We start from the raw sequence: 19,767 nt of genomic DNA on the forward strand, positions 1-19,767 counted from the left end.
TCTGCAGCCCTCCACCCCTATTGCCCCACCGCAGCCTGCACCCCTCTGCAGCCCTCCGCTCCCCAACTGCAGACTGCACCCCTTTGCAGCCCTCCGCCCCCTCCCTCTGCAGACTGCACCCCTCTGCAGGCCTCCACCCCAGCAGCCTGCACCCCTCCCCTCCCTCCGCCCCAGCAGCCTGCACCCCTCCCCATCCCTCCGCCCCAGCAGCCTGCACCCCTCCCCATCCCTCCGCCCAGCAGCCTGCACCCCTCCCCATCCCTCCGCCCAGCAGCCTGCGCCCCGGGCCCGCAGGCACTCACTCTCGCACAGGCGGCGCCGCAGCTTGCCCCGGATGCGGTCGATGGCGTCGAAGTCGGACACGTGGAAGACGTGGGCGGACGTGGGCTGCGAGGCGATCTCCTCCAGCTCCTCCCGCAGCGCCTCCCCGACGCCCACGGCGAAGACGCGGATGCCGGCCCGGTGCGCGGCGGCCGCGGCCTCCTGCACCAGGTCCTGGCTGCGGCCGTCCGTGAGCAGGATGGCCACCTGCTGGACGGCGCGGTCGCCCGGCCGGCCGCCGGCCCGCGGCGAGAAGCTGTGGCTGGTGATGTAGCGCAGGGCGTCGCCCGTGCGGGTGTGGCCGCCCTGGAAGGCCAGCGCGTTCGCCGCCGCCTTCACCGCCGCCCGCGACTGGGGGCGGCCCAGCTCGAAGGCCGTGGCCGGCCGGTCGCTGTAGTGCACCACGCCCACGCGGGTGTGCGCGGGCCCCACCTCGAAGGTGTCCACCAGGTGCGCCACCCACTGCTGCACCTTCTGGAAGTCCCCGCGGCCCACGCTGGAGGACGTGTCCAGCAGGAACACCAGGTCGTACTGGACGCTCTTGCAACCTGCAGGGGCCACAGAGGGGAGGGCGGATGTCAGGGGGCCGTGGGGGCCTGGCGGGGTGGTCCCTGGGTCACACCACCTGCCTCAGGCCCCCCGCCCGCTCTGAGCCCACGGGCAGGGGCCTGGGCCAGGGGCCTGACAGCGAAACCTCCGTTTCCCATCACACAGTCATGCGTGTGTCCCCACGGCTGCTGGGAGGCTCGGTGGACGGTGTATATTCTTTCAGGACAGGGGCCAGCATTCATGAAACATCCCTGGGCCCATGTCCCTCACAACGTGGTTAAGGTGACTTCGTTAATTTTTAAACCTGCCTCAAAAGAGTGCATGCCCAGCCGAAACCAGTTTGGCTCAGTGGAGAGAGCGTCAGCCTGCGGACTGAAAGGTCCCGGGTTCGATTCGGTCAAGGGCATGTACCTTGGTTGTGGGCACATCCCCGGTAGGGGTATGCAAGAGGCAGCTGATTGATGATTCTCTCTCATCGATGTTTCTGGCTCTCTATCCCTCTCTCTTCCTCTCTGTAAAAAATCAAAAAATATATATTTTTTTAAAAAGCGCATGCCCAGCTCAGAGACGCCCGGAAAGGCCATCAAAAAGGCTTGCACCGCTCACATGCCCGTCTGCAGGGACACGGTGAGCTGCCTTGCAGCGACCTGATCGCTTTGCACTCATTCCCGGACGGTTGTGGATGGGCGTGGGGCTGGACCAGACACGCTGACGGGCAGGCTGTTTCCCCTGCATCCAGCACGGTGCTGGGAACCCGCCTTCGGCAGAGAATATCCGTTTCCATGGCGACGGAGCATCCACGGCAAGGATGAGCATAATTTATTTAGCGGGCGCTCCTCCCTCCGGGGGCATTGGAAGAGCTCCCTGCCCCCGCCATCGGAAAGCACAGGAAACGCACCGCGTTCCTACACCGTCAATACGAACTCGCGGGATTCTATAAAGCCTTGTAAAATTGTGCTTACATCTGTGGTACGCGTACAAATACAGATTTCCTGTGAACGGTGCAATGCTTTGGGTCAAACACCAAAAAGCATTCTTTCTGGTCTTCGCAGCAACAAGAGCAGACACGCTGCTCACCCCCATTTCAAACGAGAGGGCAAGCGGGGGGATGTTTTCTGAGCCCCAAAGTGCTGCGCACACACATGGGAGCTCTCAAGAAGCCCGGCCTTGCCAGCCAGCCTGGCTCAGCGGGTGAGCAACAACCTAGGAACCAGGAGGTCGAGGTTTGATTCCCTGTCAGGCTCCATTCCCAGCAGGGGCATGCAGGAGGCAGCCCATCAATCATTCACTCTCACTGATACCTCTCTCTCTCTCTCTCTCTCTCTCTCTCTCTCTCTCTCTCTCTCTCTCTCCCCCCCCCCCCCATCCCTTCCTCTGAAATCAATGAAAAGGTTTGTTTGATTTTAAGAAGCCTGGTCTTGCCTCTCCCAGAACCTGAGGCTTGGGCCTGCCAGAGCAGCCGCTGACCACGCCTCTGAGGACCGGAAAGGGCTACAGAGAATAAAGCGGGGCAGAGAGCGTGTTGTGCTCGGCAGGTCTCTTGCAGAAAGGTGCAGCCAGGTCACCAGAAGATGCCGGCCCGGGAGCAGCCAGGGACCGGCCGGACCCTCAGGGCGGCCGGACCCTCAGGGCGGCCGGACCCTCAGGGCGGCCGGACCCTCAGGGCGGCCGGACCCTCAGGGCGGCCGGACCCTCAGGGCGGCCGGACCCTCGCAGCGGCCGGACCCTCACGGCGGCCGGACCCTCACGGCGGCGGGCGGCGGCCGGCAGAGGTTTACAGAAGTGGCCTCCCCCTTCGGCCCTGCTGCACCCAGGTGCCTGCAGTAAAAGCTTCCTCTGATACGTGCTGCCCCCGCGTCCTAGCGGCCCCGACCCGCTCGGAGCCTGTCATAACCCTTGAGCGAGCTTGTCTGAAAGCTGCAGAAAGAGGACTCGCTCAGAGGCCTCCGCAAGGAGCCCGGGGGAGCGCTCGGCACATCTCCTCCGGCGGCCAGGGGGCTGCCGGGGGCAGGCCCATGAGAGGTGAGTGTGACGTCTGAGCCACGGCCCTGGCCTGGGCCTGGTGCCTGGCTTCTGGCCTCTGCTCCGGGACGGGGAAGGCCATGTGACCCCCCTCAGGTCACCGCCTTTCCCTCCAGCCTCATTCTCTACCTGTGGAATGGGAGCTGTCCTCAGCCTGCCCACGTGTGACCTGGAGGCCCCCGTGTGTGAACTGCCCACAGGGAGCCTCGGTGGACACACATCCGGACCCGCCCGGAGCCCAGGAGGCCACGGCATCGCCGCCTCTCCCGGAGCGGGGCTTGGAGCCGGGTGGACAAAGTGAAACACAGGGAAGGCTTCGTGGCAACGATGCTGAGCCAAGCCTTCCGGCGGGGGGCTTCCTTGTTTTTATTCTGTCTCCTGCAGCTTCAGAGAAATAGCTGGGCCTCTGATCAGCACCGGGCTCCCAGCCTCACCGCACAGGCCTGTGCCTCCTCACCTGGTTCTCACCCGCAAAATGGGTGCCAGCTGTACGTGGGGGTGTGTGTGGCTTTACGTGGGCACTGAGCTTTGCGTGGGGGGGAATGATGTGGAGTGGGGCTTCGCGGGGCGGGGCTTTGTGAGGGGCGGGGCTTTACGTGAGCACCTGCTTTACGTGGGGCGGGGCTTTGCATGGGGCGTGGCTTTGCCTAGGCAGGTGCTTCGCGTGGGGCGGGGCTTTATGCCCAGTGACCTGGTGCCCAGTGCTCCCGCTGGCCCTGCGCCTCCGCACCCAAGAGTCTTCCTCCCAGAGGCCCTGGCAGGGAACAGGTGAGCAGAGCCATCGCCAGGCCCCCTCCCCCAGCCCACCCTGCCCAGCTTCTTCTCCGCCCCTGTTCCCGCTTCCTTCAGCCACTGCAGACCCCTCTGGCCGGGCCACCCCTCTGGCCGGGCCACCCCTCTGGCCGGGCCCATGTGTCCATGTCCCCTGGAATGGCGGCAGCGCCTTCCCAGGACACGACCACACACAGCACTGCCTGCTGCCCCTACCCTGACAGGCACTTGAGAGGGACAAGCTCAGGACCGTTCTCTGATTCACTCAAAACGGGTCCAGACAGCTCATTCTTTTCTCAGCACACACACACTCACACACACACACTCACACACACACACAGACACACTCACACACACCCATTCACACATTCACACCCACACACACACTCACACACACACAGACACACTCACACACACACAGACACACACACACACACTCACACTCACACACTCACACACACACTCACACACACACTCACACACACAAACTCACACACTCACACACAGAGACACTCACACACACACAGAGACACTCACACACACACACTCACACACACACTCACACACACAAACTCACACACTCACACACATACACACGCACACGCACGCTCACACTCACACACACAGGCACACACGCACACTCACACTCACACACACAGGCACACACCCTTGCTGGATAAGTGACTGTTACACACATTGGTTATCCCCCACACACAGTCACCAGCCCTCTTGGGGCACAGCCTCCCGCGCCCTCCCACGCCCAGGCGTGCACACGGACAGGCCCGCACAGCCCCTGGACCCACCTGCCCTCTGGGCCCGGCCGCGGCCGCCGCCCCCCCGCACAGCCCCTGGACCCACCTGCCCTCTGGGCCCGGCCGCGGCCCCCGCCCCCCCCACAGCCCCTGGACCCACCTGCCCTCTGGGCCTGGCCGCGGCCCCCGCCCCCCGCACAGCCCCTGGACCCACCTGCCCTCTGGGCCCGGCCGCGGCCCCCGCCCCACAGCAGCAGCAGCAGCAGCAGCGGGCCGGCGGGAGCAGCCCTGCGCAGGCCGGCCATGGCTCCGCCGGGCTGGGGCTCAGCGCGGCTCCGCCAGGAAGAGGCCTCTGGGTTCTACCGCGGCATCTCCTGTGGAGAGAGACACGGTTAGCGGCGGCCCTCGAGCCGAGACCCCGCAGAAGCAACCGCTGGGCCCAGGAGGAGGAATCCCCCAGACCCGGGCGCCTGCACGTCTTCCCTCGTCAGACCGACCCTCTCCGCCAGCCGTGCGACCTCCCTTCACTGCTTCCCTCCGCCCCTGCCCCCTCAGTCCTGGCTCACCTGCACCAGGCCCCCAGGCCCCCCACCACTGACCGCCCCGCTGCCCGGGGCCCGGCGCCACGGCTGCGGTGTTTTCTGCGTTTGGACATGGAATGGCTATTTTGTTAGGTTAACGTGTTACCAGAGGACATCTGTGTACCTGTCTCGGCCTAGATTTTCTTTTCTTAGGCAGGCTTGTGGGAAATACGCAGGATGCCGTTTGAGTTTTGAAAGGACGCCGGTATGACCTGTCATAGTGTTTTACAGACTTGGTAATACAGAGAGTGCCTGGTTCCAGCTGCCTCCCGGTGGGCTTGTGCATGGGCCCCTCTCGCCTGAACCTGGCAGCACCGGGTGGCATCACGCCTTCACCCGTGGCCACCTCGACAGGAGAGACACTGGTTCTTATTTTCTTTTCTTTTTTTAAATATATTTTAGTGATTTTTTTACAGAGAGGAAGGGAGAGGCATAGAGAGTTAGAAACATCGATCAGCTGCCTCCTGCACAGTCCCCACTAGTTATGTGCCTGCAACCAAGGTACATGCCCTTGGCCGGAATTGAACCTGGGACCCTTGAGTCTGCAGGCTGAGACTCTATCCACTGAGCCAAACCGCTTAGGGCTATGGTTCTCACTTTCTATGCGTTTCTTTGACCCATGATGTTTATTAGCTAAGTGTATTTTCCCCTCTCTGTAGTTTCATGTCCTTTTCAAAAAGTAGTTGGCGTTATTCATGCACAATCCAGGAAAGGAAAGAAGGTTTATAGAGTTCACAGTTAATTTATTCACTTAATAGGTGTTTACCAGTGGCATCCGGTGCCTGATGCAAAGGGCAGCCCGGTGAAGGACACCGAATCCACCCTCGAGGCCACTCCCTGGCGCCTGGAAGACAGGTGAGACTCGGCCCGAGGAAGGGCAGATGAAATGAGTGCAGATAGAGCGAAGAGCAAAGGCTTATGGGAGCATTTGGGGGGTGGGGGGGGGATCGCGTGATCATTTTGCAGGAAGGTCTGGCTTCCTGAACCAGCACCAGCCAAGCCAAGCTGAGAGGCATTCCTTGACTCACGACCCCTCCTCATGGTCAAAGCCAGCGGTGGCCAATCAGGTCTTTCTCGGGTTGCCATCTCTCTGATTCTGACTCGCAAGGACGCTGTGATGACGTGAGCTCACCAGGTGCTGCAGGTGAGTCTCCATTTTTAAAGTCGGATTGGTAGCCAAAGCCAGTTTGGCTCAGTGGTAGAGCGTCGGTCTGCAGACTGAAAGGTCCCAGGTTCGATTCCGGTCAAGGGCATGTACCTTAGTTGAGGGCACATCCCCGGTAGGGGGTGTGCAAGAGGCAGCTGGTCAATGTTTCTCTCTCATCGACGTTTCTAGCTCTCTATCTCTCTCCCTTCCTCTCTGCTAAAAATCAATGAAAAATATATTAAAGTCGGATTGGTAGCAACCTTAATCCACCTGTCCCTTAAGTCTCCCTGATGAGTAACTGAACTGATTCACAGGGATTGGGGCACGAACCCTCTTTTTGTGCGGATGATGACAAATGTGTCACACCGGTTGTGCCATTTTAGCTATTTTAAGTGTATCATCAATTCGGTGGCATAAGTTATATTTGTGTTTCCAGGATTTTGTAATCACACAGGCTGAAAGTCTATAACCATCCTATATAATAAAAGGCTAATATGCAAATTGTTCCCTCACCTGGGGTTAGAAGGGTGGGGGGGTTGGCTGGCCAACCGCCCATGGCCCCTCCCCCCATTAGCCCCAGCCCCTGTCCACTCCCCCACCACCACCCAATCGGGGCTGGCTGGCCAGACCCCACCCGTGCACGAATTCTTGCACCAGGTTTCTAGTTAAGCAGTAACAGGAGACCATTTCATTTACTTGGGTCTTCATTAATTTCCGTCAATGACGAGTTGTAGTTTTCAGTGTATAAGGCTTGTGTCTCCTTGGTTAAATTTATTCCTGAATATTTCATGCTCATTATAAATGGAATTATTTTCTTAATTGTCCTTTTTATAATTATTGGCTGTTATTGTACCACATTTGCCACCAATTGTTGCGTGTTGATTTTATATCCTGAAACGTGGCTGATTGGGGGTATTATCATAGCTTTCTGTGGATTCTTTAGCGTTTCCTACACATGGGACCACGTCATCTGCGAATAGAGATAATTTTACTTCTTCCTTCCCAAGTTGAATGCCTTTGCTTCTTTTTCCTGCCTCATTGCCCATGGTGTGTAAGTTCTTCTTAGATATTAGCAGACTTGAATTGCTAATATTTTTGCGGGTTTTTGCATCTGTGTTCATGAGAGATGTGGGCCTGTCATTTCCTGTTTCTTGGACTGTCCTCTGGTTTGGGGGCCAGGGGAGCGCTGACCTCATAGACTGCGTTGGGAAATGCGCCCTGTGCCCCCGGATTCTGGGAAAACTATAAAGGAGTGGTCACCGCCAACGCCCCTCAGGGACTCCACGGTGGGTCAGTGAGCATCCCCGCCCCCTGGAAGGAGGTGACCTGAAAGGGGGTGCCGTGAGGTCATAGAACGTCGTTTCTGCGAAGCAGGCAGGGCAGACCAGACGCACAGTCACCGGGAGGCCTTTGGCAGCCCCTACAAACGGCCGCGGGCACCATCGATCCCGCTGCCTCCCCAGGCCCCGAGTGCCTTCCGGAGCCCGGCCGCCCAGCTGGCATGACGTGGGCCGCACCCTGTCCCGGGGGGCCGCGCTCTGCCCTCAGTCCCCAACGTCCAGCACTTAATTTGCGAAGCCGCGTTCCTTCCACAAGCCAGCCCGTCGCCATGGTAACCAGCATTCCCTCTCAGGGGCCCACAGGTGGGGGGGTGGGGGGGAGAGGCGCGGAGCAGAAAGCAATTTCGGGGGAGAAAATGAGATTTGGCACCCGGCAAGGGCAGGCCGGGCAGAGTGTGCGCTGTCTGATTCAGAAAGCCTGGCCGCTGGCTGCTGCCCCCGGGGAGGAGGCGGGGTGGGGGGAGGGGAGGGGGAGTGAGGCACCGAGGATGTGTTGCTGGGGTGGCAGGTGATGCTCCGGGCAGGAATCTGGCTGAGACATGAAAGCCTGGCGTGACTGGGTCCAGACCGCTGCGCCAGGTCCTCCCCCCGGCTGGCGCGGGCCGGAGCGTGCCAGCGAGCGTGTGTGACCCAGGCCGCTCTGGCCGGCCGGATGGGCAAAGGGAGCTGTGGCTCGTGTCTCTCTGGGGGTGCCCGAGGGCCCAGGGCCTGGGAGGAGCCGAGGCCGGAGACCTGGGCGCAGAACTGAGCTCCCTGTGCCCTGACTCGGTCACCACGTACACCCCGAGCACCCGCCGTGTCCCGGGCACCGTCCTCGGCACCGATCGCTCCAGGACAGGGACACACATCCTGACGCAGCTTCCAGACAGAACCCTGTGGTCCCGTCCCACTCCTGCCTCTCGCCGGTGTGCAGGCGGGGAGGCCAGCGGCCTCTCTGACCTCAGAGCCTGCTGGGCCGGCTTGTCCCCGCCACTCCGGCCCACCTTGGTCACCGGGCGGCATGTGGGTGTGGCCCAATGTGAACAAGGGGGAGGAGAGACGGAGAGGAGAAGGGGGAAGAGAGGGAGAGGAGAAGAGGGGGGCCACCTTGGCAATGCAGGGGCAGGGAGGGGCAGCCTGCACTCCCAAGATTCCATGTGGCACATCTCCCATGAGTCCAATGGGCACCCCGGAAGGAAGGCAGCCGGGCGGGGTCACTGGGTGGGTGCCCAGCCCTCCTCCTCCATCCACATTCCTTCCCAGCTCCCTTCCACACACCCCACCAGCATCCTAACGCCACTCCTTGGATCCCCTCCCAGCCTGTGGGGCCGCGATGGGGTGGTGGCCCGGACAGGAGACACCTCGGCCCCGCCGTCCGTCCGCAGGAGAAGGCCGGGAGGCTCTGTATTGTTTGATCAGCCCAGCCACACCTCTCTGAGCTGTCACAGCCCCTCCTCATGGTCACATGTTCAGTGCTGAGTTCTTCCATTTCTTTCTTCTTTCCTTTTGTCTCCCTCTCCAAGCCCTCCTCCCCCCAACCACACTGCTCCCGGCTCATTTCACAAGAGCCCGTCTCCGGTTACAGGGTCCCGAGGACACGGGGACATGTGTGTTTGGCTTATTTTGAGCAGCGTCTGGCCCCGTGAAGCAATGCACAGAAATAGCGCCGCGGCGGCACCGCACTGCGTGGGGAGGCGCCCCCCGCAGGCCCCCTCGCTGGGGAGAGTGAGCAGAAGCCACAGCCGCGTCCCCAGTGAGACGGGAGACGGTGCAGTGGATGGGGAGCCCTGGGCGTGGTCCGGACAGACCTGTGGCTTCTTCTCCATCACGCACCCGCTGTGCGGCCAGCGGCAGCCACGTCTCTCCCCACTCAGTGGCCTCCGCAGTCCTGGGCACGAGAATCCCTGGCACGGAGCCTGGTTGCCCGTCAGTGACGGTAATAAAAAAAATACAAATGAAAAACTGCCGCCAGGCCAGTGTGGCTGAGTGGTTGCGCATGATTCCTGGTCAGGGCACAGGCTCCATCCCCAGGGGAAGGCGTGCAGGAGGCAGCTGATCCATGATTCTCTCTCATCATTGTTGTCTCTCTCTCTCTTTCTCTCCCTCTCCCTCTCCCTTCCTCTCTGAAATCAATAAACGAACATTCTTTAAAAATCTGAGATTCGGGGAATGCCGGAGCTGAGCTGCCCGTAGCCACTCGGGGCTCCCTCCCACCTCCACCCCCCCTGACTCAGTCACCACGTACATCCTGAGCGCCTTCCATGTGAGGCCAGACAGAACCGCACACGCCCAGCGCTGCACCATTCCAGGCCCGGCGGGAGCATGTCTTAGGAATGCTTCCCGCTGTCCCCTGCGCCCCTGTCCTGCAGGTGCTGGTTTTGTCTGCCGTGTGAGCTTGGGTACAAAGTGGTGGAAAAGGTAACACGGTCGGCTGTGTTGGGGGATAGCAGGCGGGGGGGGGGGGGGGGGGGGGGCCGCGGGGGGCAGGTGCCGACATCGCTGCCCAGGTAGCCTTACGCTTTGGCTGCTTTGTCACTGGAAACATTCCAACAGGAAAGATGTTTAAAACGAGAAAGGTATCCCAGCTGGTGCACTGCCTTCTGGGACGCATTCCGCCAGGAAGTCTGGGGTTTGTCTCAGTAAAGGGCATGGAACAAGACCTGCCGCCTCCCAGTGGCAGCCCTCCAGGGCACCGTGGCCACACACCAAGGGCCCCTGTGGCGGGGGCATCTGTCACTCCCCGTGAGCCACCCAGCCTCCCCCCGCGGCCCCCGCACAGTGGGTGGGACCGGAGGGGGGGAGAGAACCGGGCCATCCAGCCCGGAGCCCGCACACCCGGTGTCTGGGGAGACCCTGCGGCCCCTGCAGACAACCTTGGGCGGCCGGAGGGCACCCGCTGCCTACGGTGGCGGCTCCTCTGCCGGCCGTACAGGGAGTCAAGCCCAACGGCCCCCACCTCCTCATGCTTCGAGAACAGCCAGAGACGGAGGTATGTGCAGGAAACCCGCACGGCTGGTGCTGGCGAGCCCTGGCACAGAGCTAACGTCACCGGAGGAAGCTGCCCAGGGCTGGGGCTGGCGGCCGGCAGCCCACCTGCGGGACCGTCTCGCCGGCACACAGCAGCCCCAGAAAACCAGCTGCTCCAAACGGTTAAAGGCCTGTGGGCTCCCCAGAGCCATCCCCTCATCTCTCCCGGCCTCTTCCTCACAGGAAGGTCCGACAGCACGGGACAGCTTTCCAAAGCCACGCAGTGGCCGTGAGCAGCAGAGCGACAAGGAGACCCAGGATGGGGACCTGGGGGTGCTTCCTCCGCCAGAGACACTGGCGCCGCTCCCTCCCCGTTTCGGGGAGTGGGGAGCAAACTGGGATCTGTCCCCTCACCAGGCACCAGGCGCCCGGGGGAGCTTACATTGTCCCTCCTGTCACCTCTCAGCAGAGGAGAAACTGAGGCTCACTGGACACTCACTCCTAGCCCCTAGAACAGGACTGAGCGACAGAGTGAGGACTGGAAAGCAAGACAGACAGCGGGCTCGGTCCTGCACCTGTGCTTTCTGCACCAGCTCCTCCTTAATTTGCTCCTCCTCCACCTGCTCCTCCTGCACCGGCTCCTCCTGCACCTGTTCCTCCTTCACCTGCTCCTCCTTAATCTTCTCCTCCTGCACCTGCTCCTCCTGCACCTGCTCCTCCTGCTCCTCCTGCTCCTCCTGCACCTGCTCCTGCTCCTCCTGCACCTGCTCCTGCTCCTCCTGCACCTGCTCCTCCTGCACCTGCTCCTCCTGCACCTGCTCCTGCTCCTCCTGCACCTGCTCCTGCTCCTCCTGCACCTGCTCCTGCTCCTCCTGCACCTGCACCTGCTCCTCCTGCACCTGCACCTGCTCCTCCTTATTCTGCTCCTCCTGCACCTGCTCCTCCTGCACCTGCTCCTCCTGCTCCTGCTCCTCCTGCACCTCCTCCTCCTGCTCCTGCTCCTCCTGCACCTGCTCCTTCTGCACCTGCTCCTCCTGCTCCTCCTGCACCTGCTCTTCCTGCACCTGCTCCTGCTCCTCCTGCACCTGCTCCTCCTGCACGTGCTCCTCCTGCACCAGCTCCTCCTGCACCAGCACCTGCTCCTCCTGCACCTGCTCCTCCTGCTCCTACTCCTCCTGCAACTGCTCCTGCTCCTCCTACACCAGCTCCTTCTGCACCTGCACCTGCTCCTCCTGCTCCTGCTCCTGCTCCTCCTGCACCTGCACCTTTACTTCTTACACCTGTGCCTCCTGCACCAGCTCCTCCTGCACCTGCTCCTCCTGCACCTGCTCCTCCTGCACCTGCTCCTTTTGTCCTACACCTGCTCCTCCTTCACCTGCTCCTCCTGCACCTGCACCTGCTCCTCCTGCACCTGCTTCTTCTGCTCCTACACCTGCTCCTTCACCGGCTCCTCCTGCACCTGCTCCTCCTGCTCCTACACCTACTCCTCCTGCACCAGCAGGCAGCACGCCCACCATCAGACCACTAACAGTGCAATGCCCCAGGATTTAGACAGACCAACTCAGTGGGCCCAACTCAGAGGATCTGAGATGGGGTTCTCAGGCAGAAGTCGGGCTTGGTAGGATTCTGCCAGAGGCACGTGGTCAGCGAGACAGACCCTGGGCTGCACTGCCCCGTGTGGAGACAGAGAGGGGCTGCCAGGGCCCTGGAAGCTGGCAGGAAGAGGAGACGCTCTGAGGAGCCGCCCAGGACAGTGAGTCTCCTCCTTCAGGGGTCCTGACCAGCGGGTCCCTGTCATCTCTGCGTCTCCCTTCAGTGGAGACGCGTGAGGGCACCTGCCAACACCGTGACTAACGGGCTACACTCGGCCACCTGGGTGTGAGCTCGGCCGGACGGAGGGCCACGGGCAGAAAAGGGGCAGCCACAGGACGGGGCGGGAAGATGGAGAGGCTCGCTGCTCAGACGGGACAGACCTGCCCGTGGACCCGTAGGCAGGCTTCCTCTGACCGCAGCGGCCTGGTGGAAGAGGGGAGCTCTCCCCCTCCCCCCATTCCTCTGGCTCTGGCTCCGCATCTCTTACGGGAAACTTGCAAGAGGCCTGGCTATCTCCGCGGCTTTAAAAGTAGCCACTCCGAAACCAGCCCGCGCCTGACCCCTTCGGGCCCCTGTGTCTCCCTCCCCCCTCCTCGCTTCCCCGGCCGCCCCAGGGCAACCCGACAGATGGCTCCCTGCAGCCCGTTCCCCTGGGCCCTGGCATCAGGCAGGTCCCAGCCCTCAGCTCAGCCCCCCGGGAACCCCTGGGCTTGGAAAGGGCTCCTCCCGCCCTCCCGCGCCCAGGGCTCCCCCTCGTGTCCCCTGAGAGGTGGCCGTGAGGCCCGCCTCCAGCAGCCACGCGGACAGCACCGGCCTTACCTGGCGGGAGAGGCCCGCGGGGGCTCCGGTCCAGGCCGGTCCTCGGGGAGCAGCGCGTCCCGGGACGGTGGGAAGATGCCAGCCCAGGCAGCCCGTCCTGGGTCACCGGCCAGCGGCTGCACCCACCCTCCCCCGGACCCGGCACCTCCCCTGTCTCTAGAGGAGACTCGTCATTAGTCGGGGGCTTCCCCCGGCCGGAGGTCCTGAGGCAGAGCTGGTTTTAAAACAACGAACTGAGTGCGGCTGGAAGGGGAAGGCGTGGGGCTCAGAGTATAAACAGGAAAGCGGGGAGAAGCAGGGAAGCCGGGAAGGGGGACCCTGCCTCCCAGAGGCAGAGGCGGCTGCCCAGCTGCTGGTCCCCCAGGGCAGAGTGGCCAGCGCACAGGGATCCCCAGCCTGGAGCTGCGGGGGCGGGGCCAGGCGGGGGGCGGGGCCAGGCGGGGGCGGGGCCAGGCCCAGGCAGGCGGTGGACTCCCAGGGAGAGCCATGCCCTGGGGCTGAAGAGGCAGGAAGGGCAGGCAGGGGAGGTCCCCAGAAGAAGGGGGGCAGGCGGGGGCGGGGGCCGGGGGAGGCAGGGACAGTGACGGGTTCCAGGCAGCAGAGGCCTCCCCTGGAAGCCAGCACACAGACTGCCAGCTCTGCCCAATTATAGACTTCCCGGGTATTTTGGTGCTGTGTCCAGCCCCGTCAGAAATAGCCCCTACAGGCAGCAACTGCAGCGTCTCCCCGCCGAGGGGCTGGGCCGGGCCAGGGGGCAGCGTCTGCTGTTCCTGTCCAGCACCTGCCATCTGCAGGTGGCCGGGAGGCGGGGGGGAACCCCTTATCTTTAGCTGGACACGGGACAGGCTCAGGGAGAGCCCGTCACCTGGCGGGTCCCCGGCAGAGCAGGCTGGGGCCCGGGCGGGGGGTGTGAGCCAGGTGAGAGCATGACCTCCCTCGTGTGCCCTCCCCCCCTGCACCCTCCCAGCAGGCTCCTAAACTCCGGGCACTTGGTGTGCCACCTGCTGGGGGGCAGGGTTCGATGAGCAGGCCGGGCAGGGCTCCTCCTGGACCCAGGGAATCCTGGGCCGTCGGCCCCATGGCTTCCTCCCCTGCCCTGTCTCCTGCCCTGTGGCTGTTCACTCCACACATGCCCAGTAAGTGCCACTGCAGGAGCAGAGGCGCTGTGCGGTGAGGACAGGCCTGGCTGGGGTGCCCTGCGATTGGAGCACAGTGGGTGGGAGGCCTTAGCTGCCGAGAAGCCACGTGGCACAGTCACTGCACAGCCGGAGGCTGCCCGGAGCCCCGGTGCCCCGGCGGCCAGGTGCTGGGCCTGCGCCCTGAGTGTGGGGCTGGCCTCCGTGCCTCCTGCTGGGAGACAGACAACCGGGAGCGGACCCCTCCGGGAGCGGCCGGTATCCCGGTGCTGAGAGACAGGAAGGGGAGGAGGACGGAGACACGGGAGGACGGAAGGCGTGTGCGGTGGGTGGAGCAGCATGAGCGAAGGCCGCAGTGGAGAGCAGCATGGCACGGTGGAGGGCGGCCACTGAGAGGTCCCCGACAGCCTCTCCCCCCTGTGACCCTGAGATCCGAGGGGGAGGTCTGGCTCGGAGGACAGTGCCCTGCACCCAGGATGCCCTCTGGAACCCCGTGGGAGGCTCCCTGTGCCCCGCTCTCCTGACTGTGGTGAATGCTGGGCGCCCGGACAGAGGGCGCTCCGGGAGTGCCCCAGGCTGGGGCACGGCTGGGGTGTGTGCTCAGCACCGCCTCGCTCCCCCTGGCTCTCCTGTGGGCGGCCCTGCTCTGCCCGAAGCCGAGGAGCACAGACCCGCCGTGCTCTCTCTGCCACGAAAGGCCGCGAGGCTGGAGGCCGAGAGCAGCGCTTCTGCAAAGACGATCCGGAAGCTGCTGGCTGTGCCTTCCCCTCCGGGCTGGTCTCTGCCAGGATGACACCATGTCCCACGCTCTGAGATGGATTAAACAGAGAGAAACATGCGCACACATCATCGTCACGGGAAATACATGCCGTGCCTTTGCCAGAGAGAGCAGTGCCCCCGCATGGCTCAGCTTCTTCCCATTCCTCTCACTCACCATCACGGGTCATGGATACAGGGACAACTCACCATCACGGTCATGGACACACGGACAACTCGGAGGCGGCTGCCAGCCCGTCGGAGCCCCGTGTGGGAGCGGAGTCTGTGTTCCCCATCACGGCCGTCGGCTGGGGTTCCGGAAGCGGAGGCCCGGCTGGAGGGACCGCAGAGCCTGCTGAGGGCCCGGGGGTGGTCTGCCCCGAGCTCACGGGGGTGAATGACCTCATTCATTCCTGCGGCTGAGACCTGAGACCCCGTTTTCTGCTGCCTGTTAGCACCAGGGCAGGCTCCCGGCTTCCGGCCGCCTCTCCACCGCGGCCCCGTGCCCGTCCGCCCCCGGCGGCCGCAGTCACCGCTCTGCCTCCTCCTCGGCCACACAGACAGGCTGGTTTCCCGGGCTCCTGTGGTGACCTCCCCGATCGGGGTCACTGGGCCCGGGGCACGGCCAGGCCAGCGGGCGTCTTCCCGTCTTCACGGCCTCGTTCTGGGAGCCGGACGGGACCCCTTTCCTGAGGGCACAATCCCAGCCTGCCACACCCTTTCCCCAAAATCCTGCACTTACTGAAATCGGTAATTAAGAAAAAAAAGCGAGTTTATTGCCTGCCTTCCTGCTCGCCTTTGGTCTCTGTGAGGACCGGACACGCCATCTTTCCGTTCCATGGGTGTCCCCCAGGGCGGGGAGCCCTGGCTCCTGTGCCCGCCCTTGGACCCTCCCCGCCACAGCCCCCGCCACGCACGCCCGTCTCCCACTCGAGGAGCGTGAGCTTCAGCGGCCAGCCGTCTGTGTCCGAGGGAGCAACGGCCGAGCCCCCCCCCCACTCCGCTCCCCGCTTTGAAACGGATGGAATGGGGCGCAGCGACCCAAGACAGCCAGAGCCCCGGAGACAGCCCTCCTCCGTGGAGCCGCCTTCTCCAGAAGCACCGGCCCGCTTTCCAAACGACACATGTGTGCATTCCAGGGTGACAGCCTCCGCCCGGCCCTCGGCCTCCACCGCCAATTACGCAGCCTGACTGCTGTGCCCACACCGTCCTGCCGCGCCCTCGCCCCTCTGCCCGGGAGGCGCAGTGAGCGGCGGGAGGCCCGCAGCCTGGACTGGCCCGGCCCGCGGGCTCCCTGGGCGAGGAGAGGGCTGCGGGGCCCTGTCGGAGGTCAGAGGTCAGAGGTCAGAGGTCAGAGCATCCCCCAGCGGGCACGGGGCAGAAGGCCTGGGCGACCCCGTGAGTCCCCGTCCAGCCACTTCCTTGGCAGCACAGCCTCGGCCCACATGCCCATGGTCCCCCCGGCCCTCCGTCCTGACCCCGTCACACGGGCTCGAGGATGTCATCCAAGGGCGACTGCCAATGAGTTCCCTAAAACATCCCCTAACCGCCGCTCCCACAGGCCTCGGCAAAGCCAGCCGCGGCCCTGAGCGGGGAGCGGGGCCTGCACACGGGGTGCGTGAGCACAGAGAACAGAGGGGCCCGTGCCGACATGACACGTGCAGGGGGACTCGGGGGAGGGGGTGGGGGGTTGGGGTGCTGCTCCCTCGGCACGCCTGCAGCTCGCCTGCTGGGCCCGGGGAGCACGTGCATTCGGAGGGGCCGCCGTGACGGCCGACCTCCTTGGTGCTGCCCATTGGTTTGTGCACAATGTGAGTCACCGTCGTCTTCCCTTCGCTTCAGCCGCTGAGACCTGCGTTCCTTCCGCTGTGCTCTTCCGCCACCCGTACTCCACACGGTCACGTCTTTGGAACCCCCTACGTACCTCACTACGGTGGAGTGCTCATTGTATTTGTTTCTGTGTGTGTGTGTGTTTCTGTTGTGGTGTGAGTGTGTGTTTCTGTGTGTGTTTCTCTGTGTGTTTCTGTGCGTGTGTTTCTCTGTGTGTGTGTATGTGTGTGTATGTGTGTGTTTCTCTGTGTGTATGTGTGTGTATCTGTGTGTGTGTGTTTGTGTGTTTCTGTGTGTGTGTTTCTGTGTGTGCGTGTGTTTCTGTGTGTGTGTGTTTCTGTGTGTGTGTGTTTCTGTGTGTGTGAGTTTCTGTGTGTGAGTGTATTTCTGTGTGTTTCTCTCTGTGTGTGTGTGTTTCTGTTGTGTGTGTGTGTGTTTCTGTGTGTGTATGTGTGTGTTTCTCTGTGTGTGTTTCTCTGTGTGTGTTTCTGTGTGTGTGTTTCTGTGTGTGTGTGTTTCTGTGTGTGTTTCTGTGTGTGTGTGTGTGTGTGTTAAGGTGTCACGTTTTTTCTTCGGAGCAGTTTTGGGTTCACGGGGGAGTTGCGAGGCCGAGCAGAGATGTCCCCCCTCCCCGCCCCTCACACCCGGGCCTCACTGGGACCTTCCTGCAGAGCAGGGCCTCGGTGGCAGTTCGCAGGCCTGCGTGCACACAGCGTGACCGCCCACAGTCCTCCCCAGCCTTCGGCTCCTGCTTCTCACGCGTCCTGTGGTTTGAGCAGACGTGTGACGGCAGGGATGGGGCCCCTTCCGGGCGCGCACCTGCCACCTGCTCCTCGCCGGGCGAGGTCTGTTACATCTCTGGCCCCGCTCCACCGGCTCGTCTGCTCTCCGGGGGGTCGTGTTTCGCTGCTGGGTCTGCGAGGTCCTTTGTGCACTTAGAGAGCAGGTGTTCTGTCCATCGGCCGTGTCTCTTTTTTATTTTAGCGGAGTCCCGCTTATCGGTGATTTCTTTCAGGACGGCGTCTCCGGTTCCATCTCTGAGGTGTCTGCCAAACCCGAGGCCGTCTGGCGCCTCTCCTGTGTGACCTTCAGGGCTTTGGGGTTGGCAGGTGACACTTCGGTCTGGGGCCCGTGCCGGTTCCTTCTGGCACGGGGTCCGGCCCGGTCTGGCTCCCTCCTGTTCTCTGCGTGCGGCCCCGCACCGTCTGTGGAAGGCCTGTCTGCTCGAACGCGCTGCTCTGTGCCTCCCTCTGTCGGATCAGCTGGGAGTGTGTGTGTGGGTCCATCTCCAGCTCTCGGTGCCTCCCAGGGACCGGGGTCCGCCCCAGGCCAGCACCACGCCGCTGACCACCGTGACCACAGCAGGGCCTGTGACTCGGTGTGACAGTGTGACCTGCGGGTGCGGCGGCGGGAGGCAGATCCCTGCAGGAGGCAGGGGCACATGGGCAAGTGCAGGGGGAAGGGCCCCTCCAGCCGCTGGGCCCGGGCTGATTCCCGGCAAGTATGGGCCCTCTGCTGGCCGGCGGGGGTACTGACCCTGCCCGGGCCTGGCCCCTCAGGGAGCCAGCCTGGGTCTGAGGGGCTGCAGGTGTGCGTGGTTAAACCCCAGAGAGCCTGCCCTCAGGAGTGGGGGAGCACTCAGCGGAGCTGACTGGAGAGAGGGGGGTCAGTGCGCTGTATTCGGAAGATCCCAGCGTACCCCCACCCCCAGGCCTTTGAGTGGACTCTCCCCAGAAACCTGCCTGCTGCTCCCAGGCCCCTGCCCCCACTCTGTGCTCCGGGCACCATTCCCGTGGCCGGGAGGAGCTGCGTGAATTTCTCACACACGCACACATGCACAGCACACACACAGGCGTGTGCGCACCAGGAGGCAGTGGCTGCTAACAGCTCACCTGTGACCCAGGGGCTGTAAAGACGTGGGTTAACAGTGACAACAGGGACACGTGACCACAGAGCACACCGCGTCCCCAGTCTCACCCAGGGGCGGGCTTAGAGAGCTCTGACTGACGCTGGAGGCTACTGACAGGTGGGCCGTGAGGCGCCACAGCTGTGTGCTGTGGATTCTACCTTGCAGGTAGACCGTGAAGTGTCACAGCTGTGTTTTGTGGATTTTTACCTCTGGAATCACCACTGGGTAAATCTTCAGAACACAGCTGTGAGGGAAAGGCAATGCAAAGCCAGATGGGTCTTTTTCAATAGAACTATCCTCCTTCGGGCTTATTATTTCCCACAAAGAGGAGCACGGAGCTTCCTCCCGGGAGTTCTTATCTGCGTATCCGAGATTCTCCTTCGGCCCCGGGCCCTGTCTGGCAGGGTGGTTTTCCGTGGACATCTGAGAAGCTCTGTAACCCGGTCTTTACACTGGCTTCTTTGAGGTGAGGCCGTGTTTACACACGGCGATACCCACTCTGTGGGGTGTTTGGTTCCTTTAAACAAACGCACGTGAACAGCCAAAGAAAGAGACCTTTTCATGGAGACGTAACCCATCGTCCCTAAAACGCATCTCTTCGGAGCCCCCTTCGGGGTTGGATACGTTAGCAGAGCAGCACAGCACCCCCGTGCGTCTGCTGCGGCGCTCAGCAGGGGTGAGTGCTGCTGGCAGGTGCCTGAGCCGGGGGCAGGCCCTTCCCCGGTCCAGCCCCGGACGAGACCGGCCCCGCTGACACCTCCATGGAAGCTGAGGCAGGTCTGGCCGGTTTCTCAAACGCATCTGCCATCCTTCTTCCTTGCACTCAGGCATGTGCACACTCCCAGACACACGCACGCACACACGCACGCACGATCACACTGCTATCTACATGAAGTACGCATATTTCGTGTTTGATACAAAATGCACGGTTCCATGCTCTGTGCTGTGAAAATGAATGCAGATCGTCGAAATGGAAACAAGCAAAGCCATTCATTCTGCGCTGGCTCTGACCGGGGAATCACCCCACCACCAGCATTTGGCGGAGACACAGGGGGAGGCGGAGGAGGGCGAGGGGGGAGGGGGAGGGGGAAAGGAGGCTGCAGGTGTGGCTGACCGGTGCCCTTGGCCTGGGGATGCTGGGGGCGGCCCGGCAGCAGGCAGGACCTGCTGTGTGATTGCTTAGGGGTGAGGACTGGGCTTTCTCCACTCGGTCCTAATTTGGAAGCTGTGGGGGGGAGGGGAGGGGCGGGCGTTCGGGAAGCTGTTGATTATGATCCCAGACCCAGGCCCAGGCT

General features: G+C 62.8%; 1 protein-coding gene across 1 annotated transcript in view; it reads right to left on the minus strand.

The window, feature by feature from the left end:
* Positions 1-13,196, minus strand: part of COL22A1 (collagen type XXII alpha 1 chain) — a 96,633-nt gene extending 83,437 nt beyond the window's left edge. The window contains 3 exon segments of the mRNA XM_084864771.1: positions 303-869; positions 4,630-4,789; positions 12,842-13,196. Of these exon segments, the coding sequence (XP_084720897.1) occupies positions 303-869; positions 4,630-4,720 (658 nt within the window). The 5' untranslated portion in view covers positions 4,721-4,789; positions 12,842-13,196.
* Between the last annotated feature and the right edge of the window lie 6,571 nt (positions 13,197-19,767).

This window comes from Pipistrellus hanaki (assembly GCF_964339955.1).
Source record: "Pipistrellus hanaki genome assembly, chromosome: 17".
Lineage (NCBI taxonomy): Eukaryota > Metazoa > Chordata > Mammalia > Chiroptera > Vespertilionidae > Pipistrellus > Pipistrellus hanaki.